The sequence below is a fragment of the Nycticebus coucang genome, chromosome 10 (genome assembly GCF_027406575.1).
Source record: "Nycticebus coucang isolate mNycCou1 chromosome 10, mNycCou1.pri, whole genome shotgun sequence".
Lineage (NCBI taxonomy): Eukaryota > Metazoa > Chordata > Mammalia > Primates > Lorisidae > Nycticebus > Nycticebus coucang.
The window spans coordinates 82,682,652-82,701,322 of record NC_069789.1 but is presented as its reverse complement, the minus strand read 5'-3'; the positions used below and the strand labels follow the sequence as shown (position 1 = coordinate 82,701,322).

Below are 18,671 nucleotides of genomic sequence, written 5' to 3'. Positions count from 1 at the left end.
AAGACCAACTGTAGCCAGATGAAATGAACATAATCTCAAGATTTTATTGTCTTCATGATAAAACAAAAGATGATCAGAACTGTATCACTTGACCCTTTCTCTTCTTATCTCCTCCCAGTTCAAAATGCTTGCATCTCTTAATAGCTAGCATTCTCTTAGATCTGCAGTTGGGCTCCACACACTCAAGCCTCAGCACAATCTTCTTTGTAGTTTTAGCCTTTTTCCGGAAAGTCGGCTTAGTCTGCCCACTATAGCCACTCTGCTTCCTGTCATAACACCGCTTTCCCTGGGCATAGAGAGAGTCCTTGCCCTTTTTATACTGTGTCACTTTGTGGGGCTGGTGCTTGCCACACTTCTTACAGAAAGTCCGGTGGGTTTTAGGAACGTTCACCATGTTTGCGCGAGCGCTAGCGGCAACGAAAGAAAGCTGTGATGTATATTGAAAGCCTGACAAGTTGACTGTTTTCTCCTTCCAAGACATAGGAGAACCTGAGAACAGCATACTCATGTTCCAGCAATAGCTACACTGAAATGAGCAAACATTTGGGTTGGCCATCCTAATGTAATTTAAGAAAGCTACACACAAAAATTAATGACAAGACTTAAAGAGTTTGGAATTTTAACGATTATGTTGTTCTCTTTTTCTGCTATTTAGTTTTGAATATTTTTAAAAAATAGAAGTTTGGGTAGGGGAATGAGGTAGCAGGGAGGGGGAGGAGGGATGGGGATGGGGGTCACAGTGTATGGCACACTTCTTGGGGGCAGGACACAGGTATAAGAGGGACTTTGGGCCAGGGTGCAGTGGCTCATGCCCGACTCTGGGAGGATGAGGTGGGTGGATTGCCTTAGCTCACAGGTTCGAGACCAGCCTAAGCAAAAGCAAGACCCCCATCTCTAAAAATAGCTGGGTGTTGTGGTGAGTGCCTATAGTCCCAGCTACTAGGAAGGCTGAGGCAAGAGGATCTTTTGAGCCCAAGAGTCAGAGGTTACTTTTAGCTATGACGCCATGGCACTCTACTGAGGGTGACAAAGTGAGACTCTGTCTCAAAAAAAAAGGACTTTATTGGGGCGGTGCCTGTGGCTCAGTCGGTAAGGCGCCGGCCCCATATACCAAGGGTGGCGGGTTCTAAACCCGGCCCCGAGCAAACTGCTACCAAAAAAAAAATAGCTGGGCGTTGTGGCGGGTGCCTATAGTCCCAGCTACTCGGGAGGCTGAGGCAAGAGAATCGCTTAAGCCCAGGAGTTGGAGGTTGCTGTGAGCTGTGTGAGGCCACGGCACTCTACCGAGGGCCATAAAGTGAGACTCTGTCTCTACAAAAAAAAAAAAAAAAAAGGACTTTATCTAAGAAATGCAATAGGTGTAACCTAATTCTTTGTACCCTCAATGAATACCAAACCATTAAAAAAATTAGAATAAATAAATAAATACAACCACTAAAAAAAAAAAAGGAACTTTGTTCTGAATACTTGACTGTGCCCTTTAGGAATAGTTTTGACCAATGATTAAGTCAGAATCTCATGAGACATGCTTCAGAGCTTCACTCCAGACTGCAAACTGATCATCTCATTTTCTTTTTTTTTTTGAGACAGTCTCATTATGTTGCTCTCAGTAGAGTGCTATGACGTCACAGCTCACAGCAACCTCAAACTCTTGGGCTTAAGCAATTCTCTTACTTCAGCCTCCCAAGTAGCTGGGACTATAGGTACCCACCACCACGACCAGCTGCATATATATTTTTTTGGTTGTAGTTGGCCCAGACTGGATTCAAACCCACTAGCTCTGGTGTATGTGGCTGGCACCCTAGCCACTGAGCTACAGGTGCCAAGCCTGATCATCTCATTTTCTTTGATTTATCTTTATAAGATTGAAATTAGGACCTTACTTTTATTTTCTGAAACAACACTTGAATGTTCCATGCTTAAAACAACTAGAACTTTATTTATTTTATTATTATTTTTTTTTACTTTTTTTGAGACAGAGTCTCAAGCTGTTGCCCTGGGTAGAGTGCCATGAAGTCACAGCTCACAGCTACCTCAAACTCTTGGGCTTAAGCGATTCTCTTGCTTCAGCCTCCCAGTAGCTGGGACAACAGGTGCCCACCACAATGCCCGGCTATTTTTTGGTTGCAGCTGTCATCAGTTGTTATTGTTGTTTAGCAGGCCTGGGCCAGGTTTGAACCCGCCACCCTTGGTGTATGTGGCTGGCGCCCTGCCGATTGAGCTATGGGTGCTGCCAAGCCCACCTATTTTTAGAGATGGGGGTCTTACTCTAGCTCGGGTTGGTCTTAAACTTCTGAGCTCAGGCAATCCACCTGCCTCACCCTCCATGAGTGCTATTCTTACAGGTGTGAACCACTGTGCCCAGCCAAAAAAACTAGAACTTTAGACAAAAGCTATGCAATAAAATATCTTGACACTGTCACTGTTTTTATCTAATCTGTTATGTACACTATGTGTCTTTTCCTCATGATGGTGAGTTTCAGAACAATATTTTGCCAGATGGAACTCATTTTTTGGTATTGTTTTATATAATTCCAAACTTATAAAAAAGTTGCAAAACTTAGGAAAAGGAATGTCCATATACCCTCTATCCTGATTGGGTGTTTACATTTTGTCTCATTTGTTTTTATACATACAAGTATGTATTTTAAAACTATTCATTGTGGCTTTTTATTAGCAAATGCTTTAATGTGTATTTGGCTTTATTATTTGTTTTATATTCATTAGTTGCCATTTTACTCTATGGATTCATGGATTTCTATTTTATTTGATGTATTCTAATTCTTTATTATTATTTATTTTGATGCTCAAGTTATGCCAGATTTGGCCAAGGGCAGTTCTTTTGAGCTGGCTTTTATGTTCTTTTGACATGTTCCCATCATTATTTAAATACTTTCTTATTTTTTGGTTCAATAAGATTTCTAGGTTCAGCTTGTATTTCCTAACTCCAGCCCTGGAATGAGCCTTGAGTCACTTTTCTAAGGAGTATTAATTTTTTTTTAGTGGAGGATGGTACTTAGAAACCAAGATTCTTGGTACTAGGTATGCTAATTGATAAACTGGCCAGAATAAGAAAAGAGTCTCACTCTATTGCCGCAGGCTAGAGTACTGTGGTGTCATAGCTCATAGCAACCTCAAACTCCTGGGCTCAAGTGATCCTCTTGCCTCAGCCTCCCAAGTAGTTGGGATTACAGGCATGAGCCACCATTCTCGGCTAATTTTTCTATTTTTAGTAGATATGGGGTCTCACTGTTGCGCAGGCTAGTCTCAAACTCCTGAGCTCAAGCACTCCTCCTACCTTGACCTCCCACAGTGCTAGAACTATAGGCTGAGCCACCGCGCCTGGCCTCAGAACATATGTTTAAAAATAACATTTACTTGTCTTATTTTTTTGTAGCAAATATACTACTCTCCTCACAGATAGTGAAAACAGGCTACTGCTGTTCCCATCCATGTAAGTATAGATTATTTTCTAAAATGTATATCAGAAAGAATAACTAACTGTATACACGTATATTCCTTTTTCTTGGTACTCTATTAAACAAGAATATTAAAATTATGGCAGAAACCCAAGATAATAATTGTCTACATCAGTGGTTCTCAACCTTCCTAATGCCGCAATGTATTTTCCATTGTTTTTTTTTTTTTTTTTAAATGAGACAGAATTGCATTTTGTTACCCTCAGTAGAGGGTATCACAGCTCACAGCTCACAGCAACCTCCAGCTCTTGGGGCTTAGGTTATTCTTTTGCCTCAGCCTCCTGAGGGGCTGGGACTACAGGCACCCGCCACAGTGCCCGGCTATTTTTGTTGTTGTTGTTGTTGTTGCAGTTTGGCCGGGCTGGGTTTGAACCCGCCACCCTCGGTCTAGGGGGCCTGTGCCCTACTCACTGAGCCACAGGCGCTGCCCTGTATTTTCATTGTTAAAAAGGGGTTGTGACCCACAGATTGAGAACCGCTGGCCTACATCTAATCAGTGTTTTCCTTTGTCTAATTGCATATTCTATTTTACAGATTTATGCATTTACATGTATATAGCACAATATTTAAGTACTATAAAATACTTTTATATTCTACTTTTAACCATTAGTATTTCTCCATTTCACCTCAGTCATTTTTTTTTAATATATTTCCTTTGTCTCTTCTTTCAAACAGTTTGGTGTTTATCTCTCCACATCTTTTTTTTTTATTAAATGATAGCTGTGTACATTAATGTGATTATCTCTCCACATCTTTTTCTATGTTCTCATAATCCCATATAATAGGTATGTGGAATTTTAGGGAGGAGCATATTTTTCTTTCATGAAAAACATAATCATACTATTTAAATTTTTCTTGCCTCATTTCACTATATTGCTGATCTCCCGATAGACTGATACACAACTAATGCCTTAGAATACCTTTAATATTCTATGGTACAAATATTATTTTCATACATACTATATTCCTTTTGCCACTTAAGGATGACCTGTTAAAACACTGATTAATAAGTCTTCCACCTTAATCTTTTAGGAAACCTAATAAAAGAGTAGAAGTGGTCAAGCTGAATGACGTGATGGATGCTATGCTAGAGAGGGCTGGTGCGGAAAATCAGGAGTATACAGGACCAACCAAGGTAATTGCTACAATCAGTGTAACCTGGTGGTTGAAAGCATGCACTCTAGAGGCAGAATAATGCCTGGGCTAGAATCCTGACACTGCCATTTATTAGTTGATCATGTTAGGCAAGTCATTTAATGCATTTGTGTTTCAATTTCTTCATCTATAAGTTAGAGATAATAGTATCTACCTCATAGGGTTTTTGTGGAGATTAAAGGCCTGACATGTGGTAAACACTGTATTTATTATTTCATTGAACATAAGGCACTATTGATTATAAGATCCTTATTATTTTATGTACCACTAAAAAAATCTGTCAGTTAAGCCATCTTACTGCCTGTAATTTTTATTTTGTACTTAATAAAAGAAGTCTTTCAGTCTTATACAGATATAGGTTTTTTTCTTTATGAAGGCTCTTTTTTTTTTTTTTTTTTGTGGAGACAGTGATCTTATTTGTCGCCCTTGGTAGAGTGCTGTGGCGTCACACAGCTCACAGCAACCTCCAACTCCTGGGCTTAGACAATTCCCTTGCCTCAGCCTCCAGAGTAGCTGGGACTACAGGCGGCCACCACAACACCCGGCTAATTTTTTGTTGCAGTTTGGCCTGGGCTGGGTTTGAACCTGCCACCCTTGGTATATGGGGCTGGTGCCCTATCCACTAAGCCACAGGCGCCGTCCCTATGAAGGCTCTCTCTTTCTTGTTTTGTAAACTTTTATTTGTATAGAATCTGAAACTTACAGAAAAAGTTCAATATAAGGTACTCCTATGTGAGCTTTACCCAGATTCTCCATCTAGATGTTTACATTGTGTCCTATTTGCTTTGTCCCCCATCTGTATCTATGGAGTTTTTCCTGAACCATTTTAAAGTAAGTTGAAGATACATGCTTCTTTAACACCAGATATTTCAGGGTGTATTTTTGACAAACAAGGGCATTCTCTTATATCTCCATAGCACAGTTTTTAAAGTCAAGAAATTTAATGTTGGGCAGTGCCTATGGCTCAGTGAGTAGGGCACTGGCCCCTATACCGAGGGTGGTGGGGTCGAGCCCAGCCCTGGCCAAACTGCAACAAAAAAATAGCTGGACATTGTGGCGGGTGCCTGTAGTCCCAGCTACTCGGGAGGCTGAGGCAAGAGAATCACCTAAGTCCAAGAGTTGGAGGTTGATGTGAGCTGTGATGCCACGGCACTCTACCAAGGGCAACAAAGTGAGACTCTTGTCTCAAAAAAAAAAAAAGAAAAGAAATTTAATGTTGATTTGATAGTATTAACTAACATAGTCCACATTCAAATTTCATATTTCATCCATTGTCCCTATAATGTCTATAATGGCTTTTTTAGCTATATCCTTCCTCCCAAGTCCAGGATCCCAGGATCACAAAATACTTTTATTTATTTGGAGGCAAAGTCTCACTCTGTTGCCCAGGCTAGAGTGCCATGGCATCATAGCTCACAGCAACCTCAAGCTCCTGGATTCAAGCAAACCTCCTGCTCAGCCTCCTGAGTAGCTGGAACTACAGGCGCCCACCACAGTGCCTGGCTAAGTTTCCCCATTTTTTTGTAGAGAGGGGGTCTTGCTCTTGCTCAGGCTGGTCTGGAACTCCTGACCTCAAGCGGTCCTCCCACTTTGGCCTTCCAAGAGAGTTAGGATTATAGGCATGAGCCATTGTGCCTGGCCCCACATAATCCTTTTAGTTGTCCCATTCCTCTGAAACAGTTCCTCAGCCTTTGTTTGTGTGTATTTTTACCTTGACATTTTCAAGAGCTCAGACCAGTTATTCTGTAGAATGTTCCTCAATTTTGGTTTGTCTGATGTATACTCATGAGTAGATCAAGTTTTGTGTTTTTGGAGGTATAACATAGACGTGATATTGTGACCTTCTCAGTGCATCATAGAAAGAGGCACACGATTAAGTAAATCCTATGTCAGCTTTGTGTGTGTGTGGTTGTGTATGTATGTATATATATTTACATAAGAATGTGCATGAAATAAATTAAGGTGTTTCTGAAACGTACTCACATTTAGGCTGCTTACCTCCTAAAATGGTTTTTACTGATAAGACTGTAGTAAGTACTATGTTACTTATCTTCTGACAGATGCACAAACTGCTACACATGTTGAAGAAGGAACAGACCATTTACAACACAGTATTTCATGAACTTATTAGACAAGTCAGTGTGGACTGTGCAGATAGAGGCGAGCTACTGTCTAAAATCAGGTTAGAGCTATGATTGGAATAATCTAGTTTCCTTTTGAATTTTAGATTAGAATTGTGTGCATATCTATTTTTGAGAAAGCCACAAAGTATACTTCTATTCTACTACTAATAATGAACCTAATTGCATTTTATTATATTCTCTAGTAAAAATATAATTAGTAATTAAGAACTTCCTTAAGATGATTTATATTGAGATATTTGACATCATATTTTTTATCACTGGGACATATGTAAAAAGTATAGATTCTGAAGTCAAGACTGATGGTTTGAAATCTTCATCTAGGTGTGTCACCTTGGTACAGATCTGAGCCTTAGTTTTCTCATATGTGAATGAAGATAGTAATTACCATGAAGGTTTTCATTTGTCCATCTTTTCATTGGTAAATCAATGATACTTGTTCAGTATCTACTGTGTGCCAAGCATTGAGATGCTTCATTAAGGGTTGGGGTGAAGTTTACTCAAGAACATAGAATTAGGTGCTCGGTAAATATAATTATTATCAACGATGATGATAAATACTACTTTTTTTTTTACTGTAATTCTTCTTATGACTATTGTACTTTCTAAAAAGCTGAAAGAAATGGTAGTATCAGACACCTTGGGTTCAAATTATATATCAATAGCTCACTTGCCATGGAACCATAGACAAATTATTGGATCTATATAATGATATCAGTTTCTTCTAAACGGGAATTAGTAGTAATTTGCCCACTGCCTGATTTGTTGAAGCTGAGTTTTCTCTATCTGGCAGTTCTGAGAAACTGTTAGGTGTGGGGACCACGTGTCAGATCCCCGTGTTTCCTGGGTTTTGGTTCCCAGTAATGAAGAATGGTTACTGGTACCAAGTCTATGGAGTAAATGAGCAGAGCAAGCAGGTGCAAGCAGACAAAATGCCAAAGGTTTATTAAAGCATGGTACATTCCAGAGAAGGAATGGGTCAGCTGCTAGTGGAGGTGACCCTGAATTTAACAAGATTTCTCCTTGTATGCTACTTCCCTAATTTTATGTTAAGTGGGGGAGGGATATTCATGTTTTTTCTTGGAAAAGGGTGAAGAATGCCTGGAATTGGAAACCAACCCCTTTTTCTATCCTTAAAAGGCAATTTCTAGGGCTTGCCATGGTACTTGTAAATTGTCATGGAGTGGGTGGGTGTGATTTTTACCACATTAATGAGGGTAGGTTATTTTGGGACACTGTTATCTCAACTGTGCATATGCTCCAGAGACCCCCCTAGCGAGGCCTTGATCTTATCTCCACTTTGTGATTTCTCTGCCTCTTTCTGGTCAGTCAGTCCTTGAAGGCCCTATATTGTAGACCAAACATCTGGTCAGATCCCTACCTCCTTATCCCTACCTAACAAAACTAGGAGCAAAGCCATTAATAAGAAAATAATTAAGATAAAATATGGAAGAGTTAAGTTATTAGAATACCAGTGAGAGCTGGAGGGTGCCAAATCAGAATGAGGTTAGGGACAACTAAGGTCTGAGTTGTTAATCTAAAGTCAGGAGGGATAGGTGAGGAAGCAAGACAAAAGAACTAGATGATTCACAGTCTGTACAGACTTTCCCCTTATGAGGGTAGGTGTGGAAAGGACTCCTCCAGCTGGTTTTAGGAGTTATGTCCTATGGGCCAAAATAGGGTGGGTTATATCCTGGGAAGTCTCAATGGAAAGACAGGCAGGCAAATCAAAGCCAAATTATTTTTAAGAAGTTGAGACAGATACCAGGGACCCCACAAAATTACTAAATACAAAGCACCAGAGATAGGATCATAGGAGAGCTTCAAAGTAAAGGATTTAGAATAGGGCAAAGATGGAGTCCTGAGAGCAAAGTAAGTGATAATAAGCAATGTGGTTTCAAGGTGATTGCTACCAACATTCATCACATGTCTGTAGAATGTTAAAACACTCAGCAGGTCCAGAATAATCTGGCAGCCAGCATTTTCTTGTGGAAGGAGCTCTTTTGAAGATATAGGGATCTTCAATGGGGACAACTTTTGTTGTCCTGAGCCTGGCATTTTATATAGTCCCCCCGTATTGGCAGGAAGAGAAATTCTGAAGAAAGTCTTTTTTAAAATTGATACTTTCCAATGTATGAGCTACATATGGAACTGATAAACTCCCTGTCACTTTAAATGTTTAAGGAAGGGCTGAATAATTCTTTCTGTTACTAGGTGAGAAATTAGACTAAATGACTAGTCCGACTCAAAGATATTTCAAGGATTGCAGGCTTAGGGTATAATGCCTAGATAACTTCTAATATAAAAGAATACTACTCAAAGTATTTATAATTTATCATTTATGATCACGTCCAAATATTTTGTTTAGTTTTATTCAGAAACAAAAGAAATTACTTCTTTGTATTAAAGGTCTTCGTTTATTTTTAAGCAGTTGGTATCTTTTTACATTTTATCAATTTGAGAAAAGTAGTTTTATTATATTCATGAATTCAACTACAGTAGAACCTCCATAGTTGACCACCTTCCTACACCAACCACCTCCTTAACTTGACCTAATTTTTATAGACTAGACATGCACCACATGTACATTTCAGTTCAGTAAGCCTAGTTCCTTGTGTTGACCAGTTTTATTATAGTCCCTTGGGTGGTCAGCTTTCACTATATTCAAGGCACTCGGTTAGATGTTATAAAGATACAAACATGTAAAAAAAAAGATACAAATATGTAAGACCTTGTTTCTATTCTCATAGAGTTTATAACCTAGAAGAAGAAATAACACAGGTCCTTATTTTTGCTTTACATCTTAGATGTAAGATGTATATGTTATTCCAAATAATTATGGCCCTGGTTATAATTCTTCACAGTTGTTCATTCATTTGTATGGTATGGCGGGGAAACACAGCCTAGATCCCTTTTTCCCCCCATCTTGTTCTTCCTATATGTCTTTTGTTAATGTCAATTTTCTATTTCTTTCCCTAACATTACTTTCTTGCATATTTTCTGGCTCTTTTTTCTTTTCTTCTGCATGATATCTTTTTTCTCTTCTTTCTTATGCAGACAGAGATATGTACAAATGCTTGACCAAATTGCTCGGCAGATGATTGATTTCTACAAAGACTTGGTAACTCAGCGAATGATGGACCAGCGCATTTTAGAAGAATTGTATAATTTTAAGCATGTTATTGAAGAACTGACCAGGTAAGAACTGTACTCATCTTAAATATAAAGCCAAAGCGAAAGTCATATCTTTAAAGAAAGCAAAAAATATACAGGGAAAGTGGAATAATTAAAGGTAAATACTCTGTCTTTTCATGTTTATCAAGAGAACAGAAAGAACTGGATATCATTGTTGAGATAGAGAAATATGTTATGGGGATTGACACAAACTAAGGCTTTGTGTATATTTGACAGGGAAAAGACTTGTTCTTCCTTCCAAGATACAGATGTTTATCTTAATAAGGTTCATAGGGCAGGGTCATGATTATGGTGTGAAGGTTCAAATCTCAAAGAGATTAAGTAGTATGTAGCAGCCATGGTTAGTGATCATCTTACCTTGAGGCAAGATGATTAGTGGTAAGAACAAAGAAGACATGATAGGCATATCAGAGAGTGGAGGACAGAAGCATACAGGCCTGTCAGCATCCTTCCTCTAGAATGGAATGGATGATCCCTCTGCCCCATCTTTCTGCTTTGCTAGCCTCATTCCATTGTCAAAACTGGCATGATTCCATCCAGAACATACACTAGAATTCTTGATTTCTTTGGTTTATAAGGTGGAAAACTAGGAAGTATACATAATAACTGAGAAGATGGCTGTGTATAAATCTGATTTCCTGGTAAAAGCTTTTGGACATTTCCAATTATGAATTGAAAAGTTTTTTGCTTTGTTTCAGGGAATTGTGTCTGGTTCGAGCACATGATGTGAAATTAACAAAGGACGCTGAGAAGGCCCACAGGGATTTGGCACAAGCTCTTTTAGATGCTGAAAAGAATGCCAAGTGAGTTATCTAAAGTTTGTATAGCATACTACGCATTCAGAGGAAAGAGAGGAAAAAAAAGCTTTTGCAGCTTCTTTTTCTTTTCTTTTTTTTTTTTTTGAGACAGTCTCACTTTGTTGCCTTGATAGAGTGCATGGCATCACAGCTCACAGCAACGACAAATTCGTGGGCTCAAGCAATCCTCTGGCCTCAGCATCTCAAGTAGCTGGGACTACAGATGCCCACCACAACACCCAGCTATTTTTAGAGACGAGGTCTTGCTCTAGTTCAGCCTGGTCTTGAACTTGTGAGCTCAGGCAACCCACCTGCCTTGGCCTCTTAGAGTGCTATGATTACAGGTGTGAGCCACCATGTCCGGCCTCCCTGTGATCTTCTCAACGGTGTGAATTGTATTGGCTTACCCAATTTAATCTCTGTGATAGTAGGTGGTAAGTAAGTAAGAACAACCAAACCCTATATGATTGAGTCAGTAAATACTGGTAAAGGGTTGTGCACATTTACCTTCCTGTCAATAGGTAGTGCTTTTTGGGAGGAACAAGCCTAAGTGTTGTTTCTGGGACCCGAGACTGTATCTAGGCCTTCAGGAGAAGCACTTAAACGCTCCAGGTGGTGGGTGGGGCACTTGAACTTCTTTCAGATGTGTGCTTATTCCCCGGCACAGCAGAGGCAGGTGCTAGAGTGAGGCTGGGCAGGGTTTTTTATGGTGAGTTTGTCCTTAGGCTCCACAAAAGCTGGCAGGGAGGCTATTTCAGCAGGGGTCAAAGGTCTGCTCCTAGCTCCTATGGAGTCATCAGGGTGGGGCTAACAATATGGCCTCACCTAACCAGAATGTCTGCTTGTGGAGGTGGGCCTATCTGAGATTCACAGTCTGGCTGTCCAGAGTGGGTTTCCCTCTTCTCCCACCTTTCCTGCTCCATGGTCTCTTTTTAGTGTCTTCCAGCAGGCAGGAACTCAAACTAGCTGAGTTTCCCTATGATTGTACAGAGGGCTGGGAGCTTCCATGCTCAGGATCCTGGCCAGGGCTGAGAGCATGGCCTTTCTGTGAGAGTAGGGGTGCTCTTTGAGTATACTGCACCTGGGACCCACACTGCACAATCCTCTCAGTTCTGCCCATGTGGGCTCCATGAACTCCAGAGATTAGTTCACGAATCTCCCCTCTGTAACCTTGAGCAATATGATTGAGTCCTGAGGATATGGGGTTTGGTCTACGGACCTGTTCCTAGGTCTCTAAAGATCAATCCCTGACCATGCCAGGGAGAAGCACACTGGTCCTGGGTTGCCTATGGGGTGCTGAAATCGATTTGATGTTTTGCCTCTTCAGGTTGTGACCTGATTTGATGGAGCTGCTGGACAGGCAGCATCAGTGAATGCCCGTGAGCAGGGGAGCTCACAGTCCAAGAACCCATTAGCCCACTGCAAGACTTTAGGCGGAAAGGCTTTAGCCCCACTTTCTGTGGAAGCCTCAGTGTTATGACACAAGTTGTAATTGCACATAACACTTGTTATGACACAAGTTGTAATTGCACTTGGCAGCCGCAAGAGAAAAATTATTTGTAAAGTGTTATAAATAATTTATACTTTATTTATAAAGTATCTTTAACAAGGTAAATCTTAACACCTGGGGTAAAGATTAACTTTAAGGAGGAAAAGCTGCATGTTTGCCAATACTAAGGAAAGAATGCATGGGCTATGTGACTTCTGGCAGGTGAAAAGAATGTTTAATATTAAAGGAGAAGCAGCTGGGGTGGGGGGGTGTCCTTCCTTGAACACCTCCCCAGGCTGTGGGGGTCCTATCGCCTCAAAGCTATTCCCCACAGGCTTAGAAAGATTCTCCAGCAACTGTCAGAGATGTGAAGGTGGGAGAAACAAACCACTCCACCTACTCTTTTTATAGGATTCTAAGCCTCTTGGGGGTTGATCTCTGCCAATATCTTTCTCCTTGTTCTACTCTGCAGCTTCATTCCATAGAGTCTCTTGTAGGTTCTGGCACCCTTCCCAATTATTCCCAATCTATGTTTATTTGATTTTTTTCTCTTTCATCGAAAATTTATGCTTGTCACTGAGACACTATGGCAACTGGCGTCCCTGGTTAGCCGTTTTCCTTCATTTTCTTCTGTTTCTGATTTTATTTATTTGGGTCTTCTCTCTTGTGGTTTATTGATTTTGTTTATTTTTTCAAACAACCAACTTTTGATTTTATTGATCTTTTGTATTTTTCTGTCTCTATTTTGCTTAGTTCTGCTCTTATTTCTTTCCTTATACTACTTTTGGGTTTGGTTTGTTTTTCCTTTTCCAGTTCCTTGAGATACACTTTTATGTTGTTTATTTGAAATCTTTCTAATTTTTTTTTCTTTTTTTAGAGATGGAGTCTTGCTGTATTGCCAGGCTGGAATGCAGTGGTGTAATTGTAGCTCACTGCAGCCTCAAACTCCTAAGCCAAGCAAATACTCCTGCCTCAGCCTCCCAGGTAACTGGGATTATAGGTAGCCACCACCATGTCTGGCTTTTTTTTCATTATTTTTAGAGATGGGGATATCAGCTGGGCTGATCCTTGTGCACCAGTGGTGGCAGCAGCCGGGCATGGTGGTCCTTGGGTCTCCAGGTGATGTTTGTGGGTGCTATTGGTTGTAGGCCTGAGCAAGCTGATTCTTGGGCTTCCATGCAACCAATAGTGGCAGTGATGGGCTGAATGGGCAGGTTTTCAGGTTTCCTGGTGGCATTTGTGGTGTTGGTGATGGTTGTAGCAGTGGTGAGCCAACCCTCGGGCCCCTGAGTAGTGTCTGTGGGCACTAATAGTGGCTACAGCAGACTTGGTGGACCAGTTCCTAGGCTCCCAGTTAGTGTGTGCAAGTGAGTGCAAGTGGTGGTGGCAGAAACAGGCTGCATAGGCTAGTCCCTGCCTTTCTAAGAGGTGTGCACTGGTGGTGATGGGAGGCAGGGTGAGCCTTGACAACGTATGTGGGTAATGATAGTAAGAGGAGGCCCATCTTCAGGCCCCAGAAGTTGTGCATGCATACCAATATTGGCAGGGGGGTGGATTGATCCCTCCATGATGTGGGTGGGTGCTGGCACTGGCAGCCGTTGGTAAATTGGACCTATCCTTAGAATCCTGGATGGTGTTATGTTGTTGTCAATGGCAACAGATTGAGATGGTGTTTCTTCTGTTTCTCAATGTCTGTGGGCAGTGGGTGTGATGGTTGGTATAGGGCTGTCCTCAGGCCCCTTTATGGTGTGCAGAGGCATCAGCTACAGTGGGTGGGGTGGATTGATCCCTAGGCTCCCGGATGGCATGCTTGGGTTTTGCCAGAGCTAGCCATTAACAGTGCAGACATGTCCACAGGCACTTGATGGTATGTGTGGGCACCAGCTATGGTGAACAAGCCCTTTGTGCTGTTTATTGAGCTATCCTCTTCTCTGAGAGAGCAGAATGGCATTCTCCCTCTTTCCTTTGGGTTTTTGCTCAAACATCATCTTTTTAGTAAGATCTTTCCTGAGCCTATATAAAATTTCAAAGTACTTAATACTTTCAATCCCTTTTCCTTGACCTATTTTTATCCACGATACTGTCCTGCTATGTTTGACTTTTTTGTTGTTTTTGTTTTTTTCTCCATTAAACATTTACTGGGCAAGAATTTTTTTGTTTTGTTTTATCGGTAATAGCAACTGCCATAGAGTGGGCACTAAGCGACTATTTGTTGAATGAATTACAAAAAAAAAGCTAGCACTCCTTTTGTGTATTGTCCATTATAAGAGCAAAATATTTTCTAAAACCAGAGAGGGAGAGAGGGAAAAGGAAATATAAATTCTTATTTTCTTTAAAAGTGATGGTTCTGAAATGGGATGGTGTTCTTATTTTTTGTAATTAGAAATTTTTAGTAATAATTTTTTCGAGTGGCTCCTGTGGCTCAAAGGAGTAGGGTGGTGGCCCCATATACCAAAGGTGGCAGGTTCAAACCCAGCCCTGGCCAAAAATTGCAAAAAAAAAAAAATAATAATAATTTTTTTCCTATAATTGATTATCTTATTGAAAATTTGGAAAATATGGAAACACATAAGTATAAAAAAGAACATCCAGGGCGGCGCCTGTGGCTCAAAGGGGTAGAGCGCCGGTCCCGTATGCCGAAGGTGGCGGGTTCAAACCCAGCCCCGGCCAAAAAAAAAAAAAAAAAAGATGATTAAAAAGGAACATCCATAATTCTTTCTTCTAGAGTTAACTGTTATTAATATTTTGATATATTTTCTTTTTCTATATATTTTTATTTATTTTTTGCTTTTATTAGTACTTTTTATATTTAATAATTATACATATTTATGGGGTATAGCTTGACATTTCAGTACATTTATATAATATATAATTATATAAATTATACAATTTATGATATGCTAATTACTCTGATATAATCACATTTCAGTACATTTATACAATATATAGTACAATGCTAATTATTACTCTAATATAATCACATTTCAGTACATTTATACAATATATAGTACAATATATTGTATAAATGTACAATTTATACAATATATTGTATAAATTAATTACTCTAATATAATCTAATTATTACTCTAATATAATCACATTTCAGTACATTTATACAATATATAGTACAATATATTGTATAAATGTACAATTTATACAATATATTGTATAAATTAATTACTCTAATATAATCTAATTATTACTCTAATATAATCACATTTCAGTACATTTATACAATATATAGTACAATATATTGTATAAATGTACTGAAATATATATTATATAAATTATAATATAATTTAATTATATTAAATTATATATATCATATATAATATATTATATAATATAATAAATTATATATAATATAAATATATAATATATAATACAATATACAATATATATATTGTATATATATATATCTGTCACCTTAAACACATCATTTTTTTATATTGGGAAAGTTCAAAATTTACTCTTTTCTAGCTAATTGAAAATATACGATAATTATTGATAACAATGTTCCTTTATTACCATAGAACACCAGAACTTATTCCTCTTCACCCAGGGAATGAGAGGGGTCAGGAGGGACAGCTAAAGTTTGCTTATTCTGTCCCTCCTCACTCCTCTCATTTCCTCCCTCTATTAACACCATTCTACTTTGTCCTCCTATGAATGTGAGATCTACTTTTTTAGTTTCCACATATGAATGCAAACATGCAATATTTATCTTTCAGTGTCTGCCTTATTTCACTTAGCATAATGTCCTCAACCATATTGTTGTGAATGACAGAATTTTGTTCTCTTTTATTGCTAAGTAGTATTCCATTGTGTATTTTCTTTATTTACTCATTTGCTGATGGACACTTAGGTTGATTCCATATCTTGGCTATTGTAAATAGTACTGCAATAAACATGAGAGCGCAGATATCTCTTCAATGTGCTTATTTCCTTTCCTTTGAATACAAATCGAACAGTGGGGTTGCTGGGTCATACAGTAATTCTAGTCACAGTTTTTGCTAGGAAACTTCATACTGTTCTTTATATTGACTGTACTAATTTTCATACCCACATTGTATAGGAGTTCCCTTTTCTCTGCATCTGCATTAGCATTTCTTTTTGTCTTTTTGATAATAGCCATCCTAACCAGGGTAAGATTGTATCTCATTGTTGTTTTGATTTTCATTTCCTTGATGATACTGATTATTTTTTCGTATATCTGTTGGCCATTTGTATGTCTTCTTTTAAGAGATGTACATTCAATTCTGCCCATTTTTATTTTATTTTATTTATTTATTTATTTGGACAGAGTCTCACTTTGTCAGAGAGTGCCATGGCGTCATAGCTCCCAGGAACCTCAGTTTCATGGGCTCAAGCAATCCTCCTGTCTCAGTCTCCCAAGTAGCTGGGACTGCAGGCAGCCACTACAACACCTGGCTATTTGTTTTTTTTGTTTTTTTTTTTGTAGAGACAGAGTCTCACTGTACCGCCCTCGGGTGGAGTGCCGTGGCGTCACACGGCTCACAGCAACCTCTTAACTCTTGGGCTTACGTGATTCTCTTGCCTCAGCCTCCCGAGCAGCTGGGACTACAGGCGCCCGCCACAACGCCCGGCTATTTTTTGGTTGCAGTTTGGCCGGGGCTGGGTTTGAACCCACCACCCTCGGCATATGGGGCCGGCGCCCCACTCACTGAGCCACAGGCCCCGCCCTGGCTATTTGTTTTTATTTTTTAGAGATGGGGTCTTGCTTTTGCTCAGGCTAGTCTTTAACTCCTGAGCTCAAGCAATCTACCCACCTCAGCCTCCCAGAATGCTAGGATTATAGGCATGAGCGCTGTGCCCAGGCGTTTGCCCATTGTTAAATCAGATTATTTGTTTTTGTTTGTTTGTTTGTTTGTTTTGCAGTTTCTGTGTTTGAACCTGCCACCTCTGGCATATGGGGCTGACGCCCTACCCCTTTGAGCCACAGGTACCGCCCCAGATTATTTGTTTTTTGACTGTTGAGTTGTTTGAGTTCCTTATATATATGAATATTAATACTTTCTCCAGTGAATAATTTGTACATATGTTCTCCCATTCTAGAGGTTGTCTCTTCACTTTGTTGGTTATTTCCTTTGCTGTGCAGAAACTTTTTAGTTTGATAGAGTGCCATTTGTCTATTTTTTGCTTTTGTTGTCTGTGCTTTTGAGTTCTCCATAAAATCTTTGCCCAGATCAATGGCTTGAAGTGTTTTCCTTGTGTTTTCTTTTATTGCTTTCATAGTTTGGGGGCACATTTTAGCCTTAATCTGTTTTGAGTTGATTTTTATATATGGTGAGAGGTAGGGGTCTAGTTTCATTTTTCTGTATATGGATATCAAATTTCCTCAGCATGATTTATCAAAGAGACTATTAAAAGAGACATTCCCAGTGAATGTTCTTGGTGCTTTTGTCAAAAATTAGTTGGCTGTAAATACATGGATTTTTTCTGGTTTCTATTTTGTTCCATTGGGCTTGGTTTCTGTTTTTATGCTGATACCGTGCTGTTTTGGTTACTATTGCTTTGTAATATATTTGAATTGTCAATATATTTTGAAGTCTGGTAGTGTGATGCCTCCAGCTTTGTTCTTTTTGCTCAGGATTGTTTTGGCTATTTGAGGTGTTTTGTACTTTCATATGAACTTTAGGATTGTTATTTCTATGAAGAATTTCATTGGTATTTTGATAGGGATTGCATTGAAACTGTAGATTGCTTTGGATAGTTTGATCATTTTAACAATATTAATTCTGGCTTGGCGCCTGTAGTTCAGTGGCTAGGGTGCTGGCCATGTATGATGGGGCTGGTGGGTTCAAACCCTGCCTGGGCCTGCTAAACAACAATGACAACAACAACAACAACAAAATAGCCAGGCATTGTGGCAGGCACCTGTAGTCCCAGCTACTTGGGAGGCTAAGGCAAGAGAATTGCTTAAGCCCAAGAGTTTGAAGTTGCTGTGAGCAGTGATGGCACAGCACTCTACAGAGGGGGACATAGTAAGACTGTCTCAAAAAAAAAATCAATTCTTTTAATTCATGAATATGCTATGTATTTCAATTTTTTGGTGTGTCCTCTTCAATTTGTTTCATCAGTGTTTTATAGTTTTCCTTGTAGAGATCTTTCACTTCCTTGGCTAAATTTATTTTTATTTTTTTTATTTTTTTTTTGGTAGCTATTAAAAATAGAAATGCTTTCTTGATTTCTTCCTGCTAGTTCATTATTGGTTTATAGAAATGCTGCTGATTTTTGTATATTAATTTTGTATCTTGGATCTTTACTGAATTAATCTATTATAAGAGCTTTTGGTGGAGCATTTAGGGTTTTCCATACATTTTTTTTTTATAAAAGTAAGATCAAACAATATATAATTTTTATCACTTTTTAATCCTTTTATATTTTCAAGAAA

General features: G+C 39.2%; 3 protein-coding genes across 3 annotated transcripts in view; 1 reads left to right on the top strand and 2 right to left on the bottom strand.

Moving 5' to 3' along the window:
* NPHS2 (NPHS2 stomatin family member, podocin) overlaps positions 1-18,671 on the bottom strand; it is a 216,566-nt gene that overhangs the window by 88,898 nt on the left and 108,997 nt on the right. The window lies entirely within an intron of this gene.
* AXDND1 (axonemal dynein light chain domain containing 1) overlaps positions 1-18,671 on the top strand; it is a 109,178-nt gene that overhangs the window by 16,738 nt on the left and 73,769 nt on the right. Inside the window, exons 6-10 of the mRNA XM_053604119.1 lie at positions 3,398-3,454; positions 4,512-4,614; positions 6,695-6,816; positions 9,833-9,973; positions 10,669-10,773. Of these exons, the coding sequence (XP_053460094.1) occupies positions 3,398-3,454; positions 4,512-4,614; positions 6,695-6,816; positions 9,833-9,973; positions 10,669-10,773 (528 nt within the window). The remainder of the gene's footprint in view (positions 1-3,397; positions 3,455-4,511; positions 4,615-6,694; positions 6,817-9,832; positions 9,974-10,668; positions 10,774-18,671) is intronic.
* On the bottom strand, positions 22-394 carry LOC128595477 (60S ribosomal protein L36a-like). The gene has a single exon (XM_053604125.1). It carries the CDS (start codon positions 392-394, stop codon positions 74-76), a length of 321 nt encoding a protein of 106 aa, XP_053460100.1. The 3' UTR covers positions 22-73.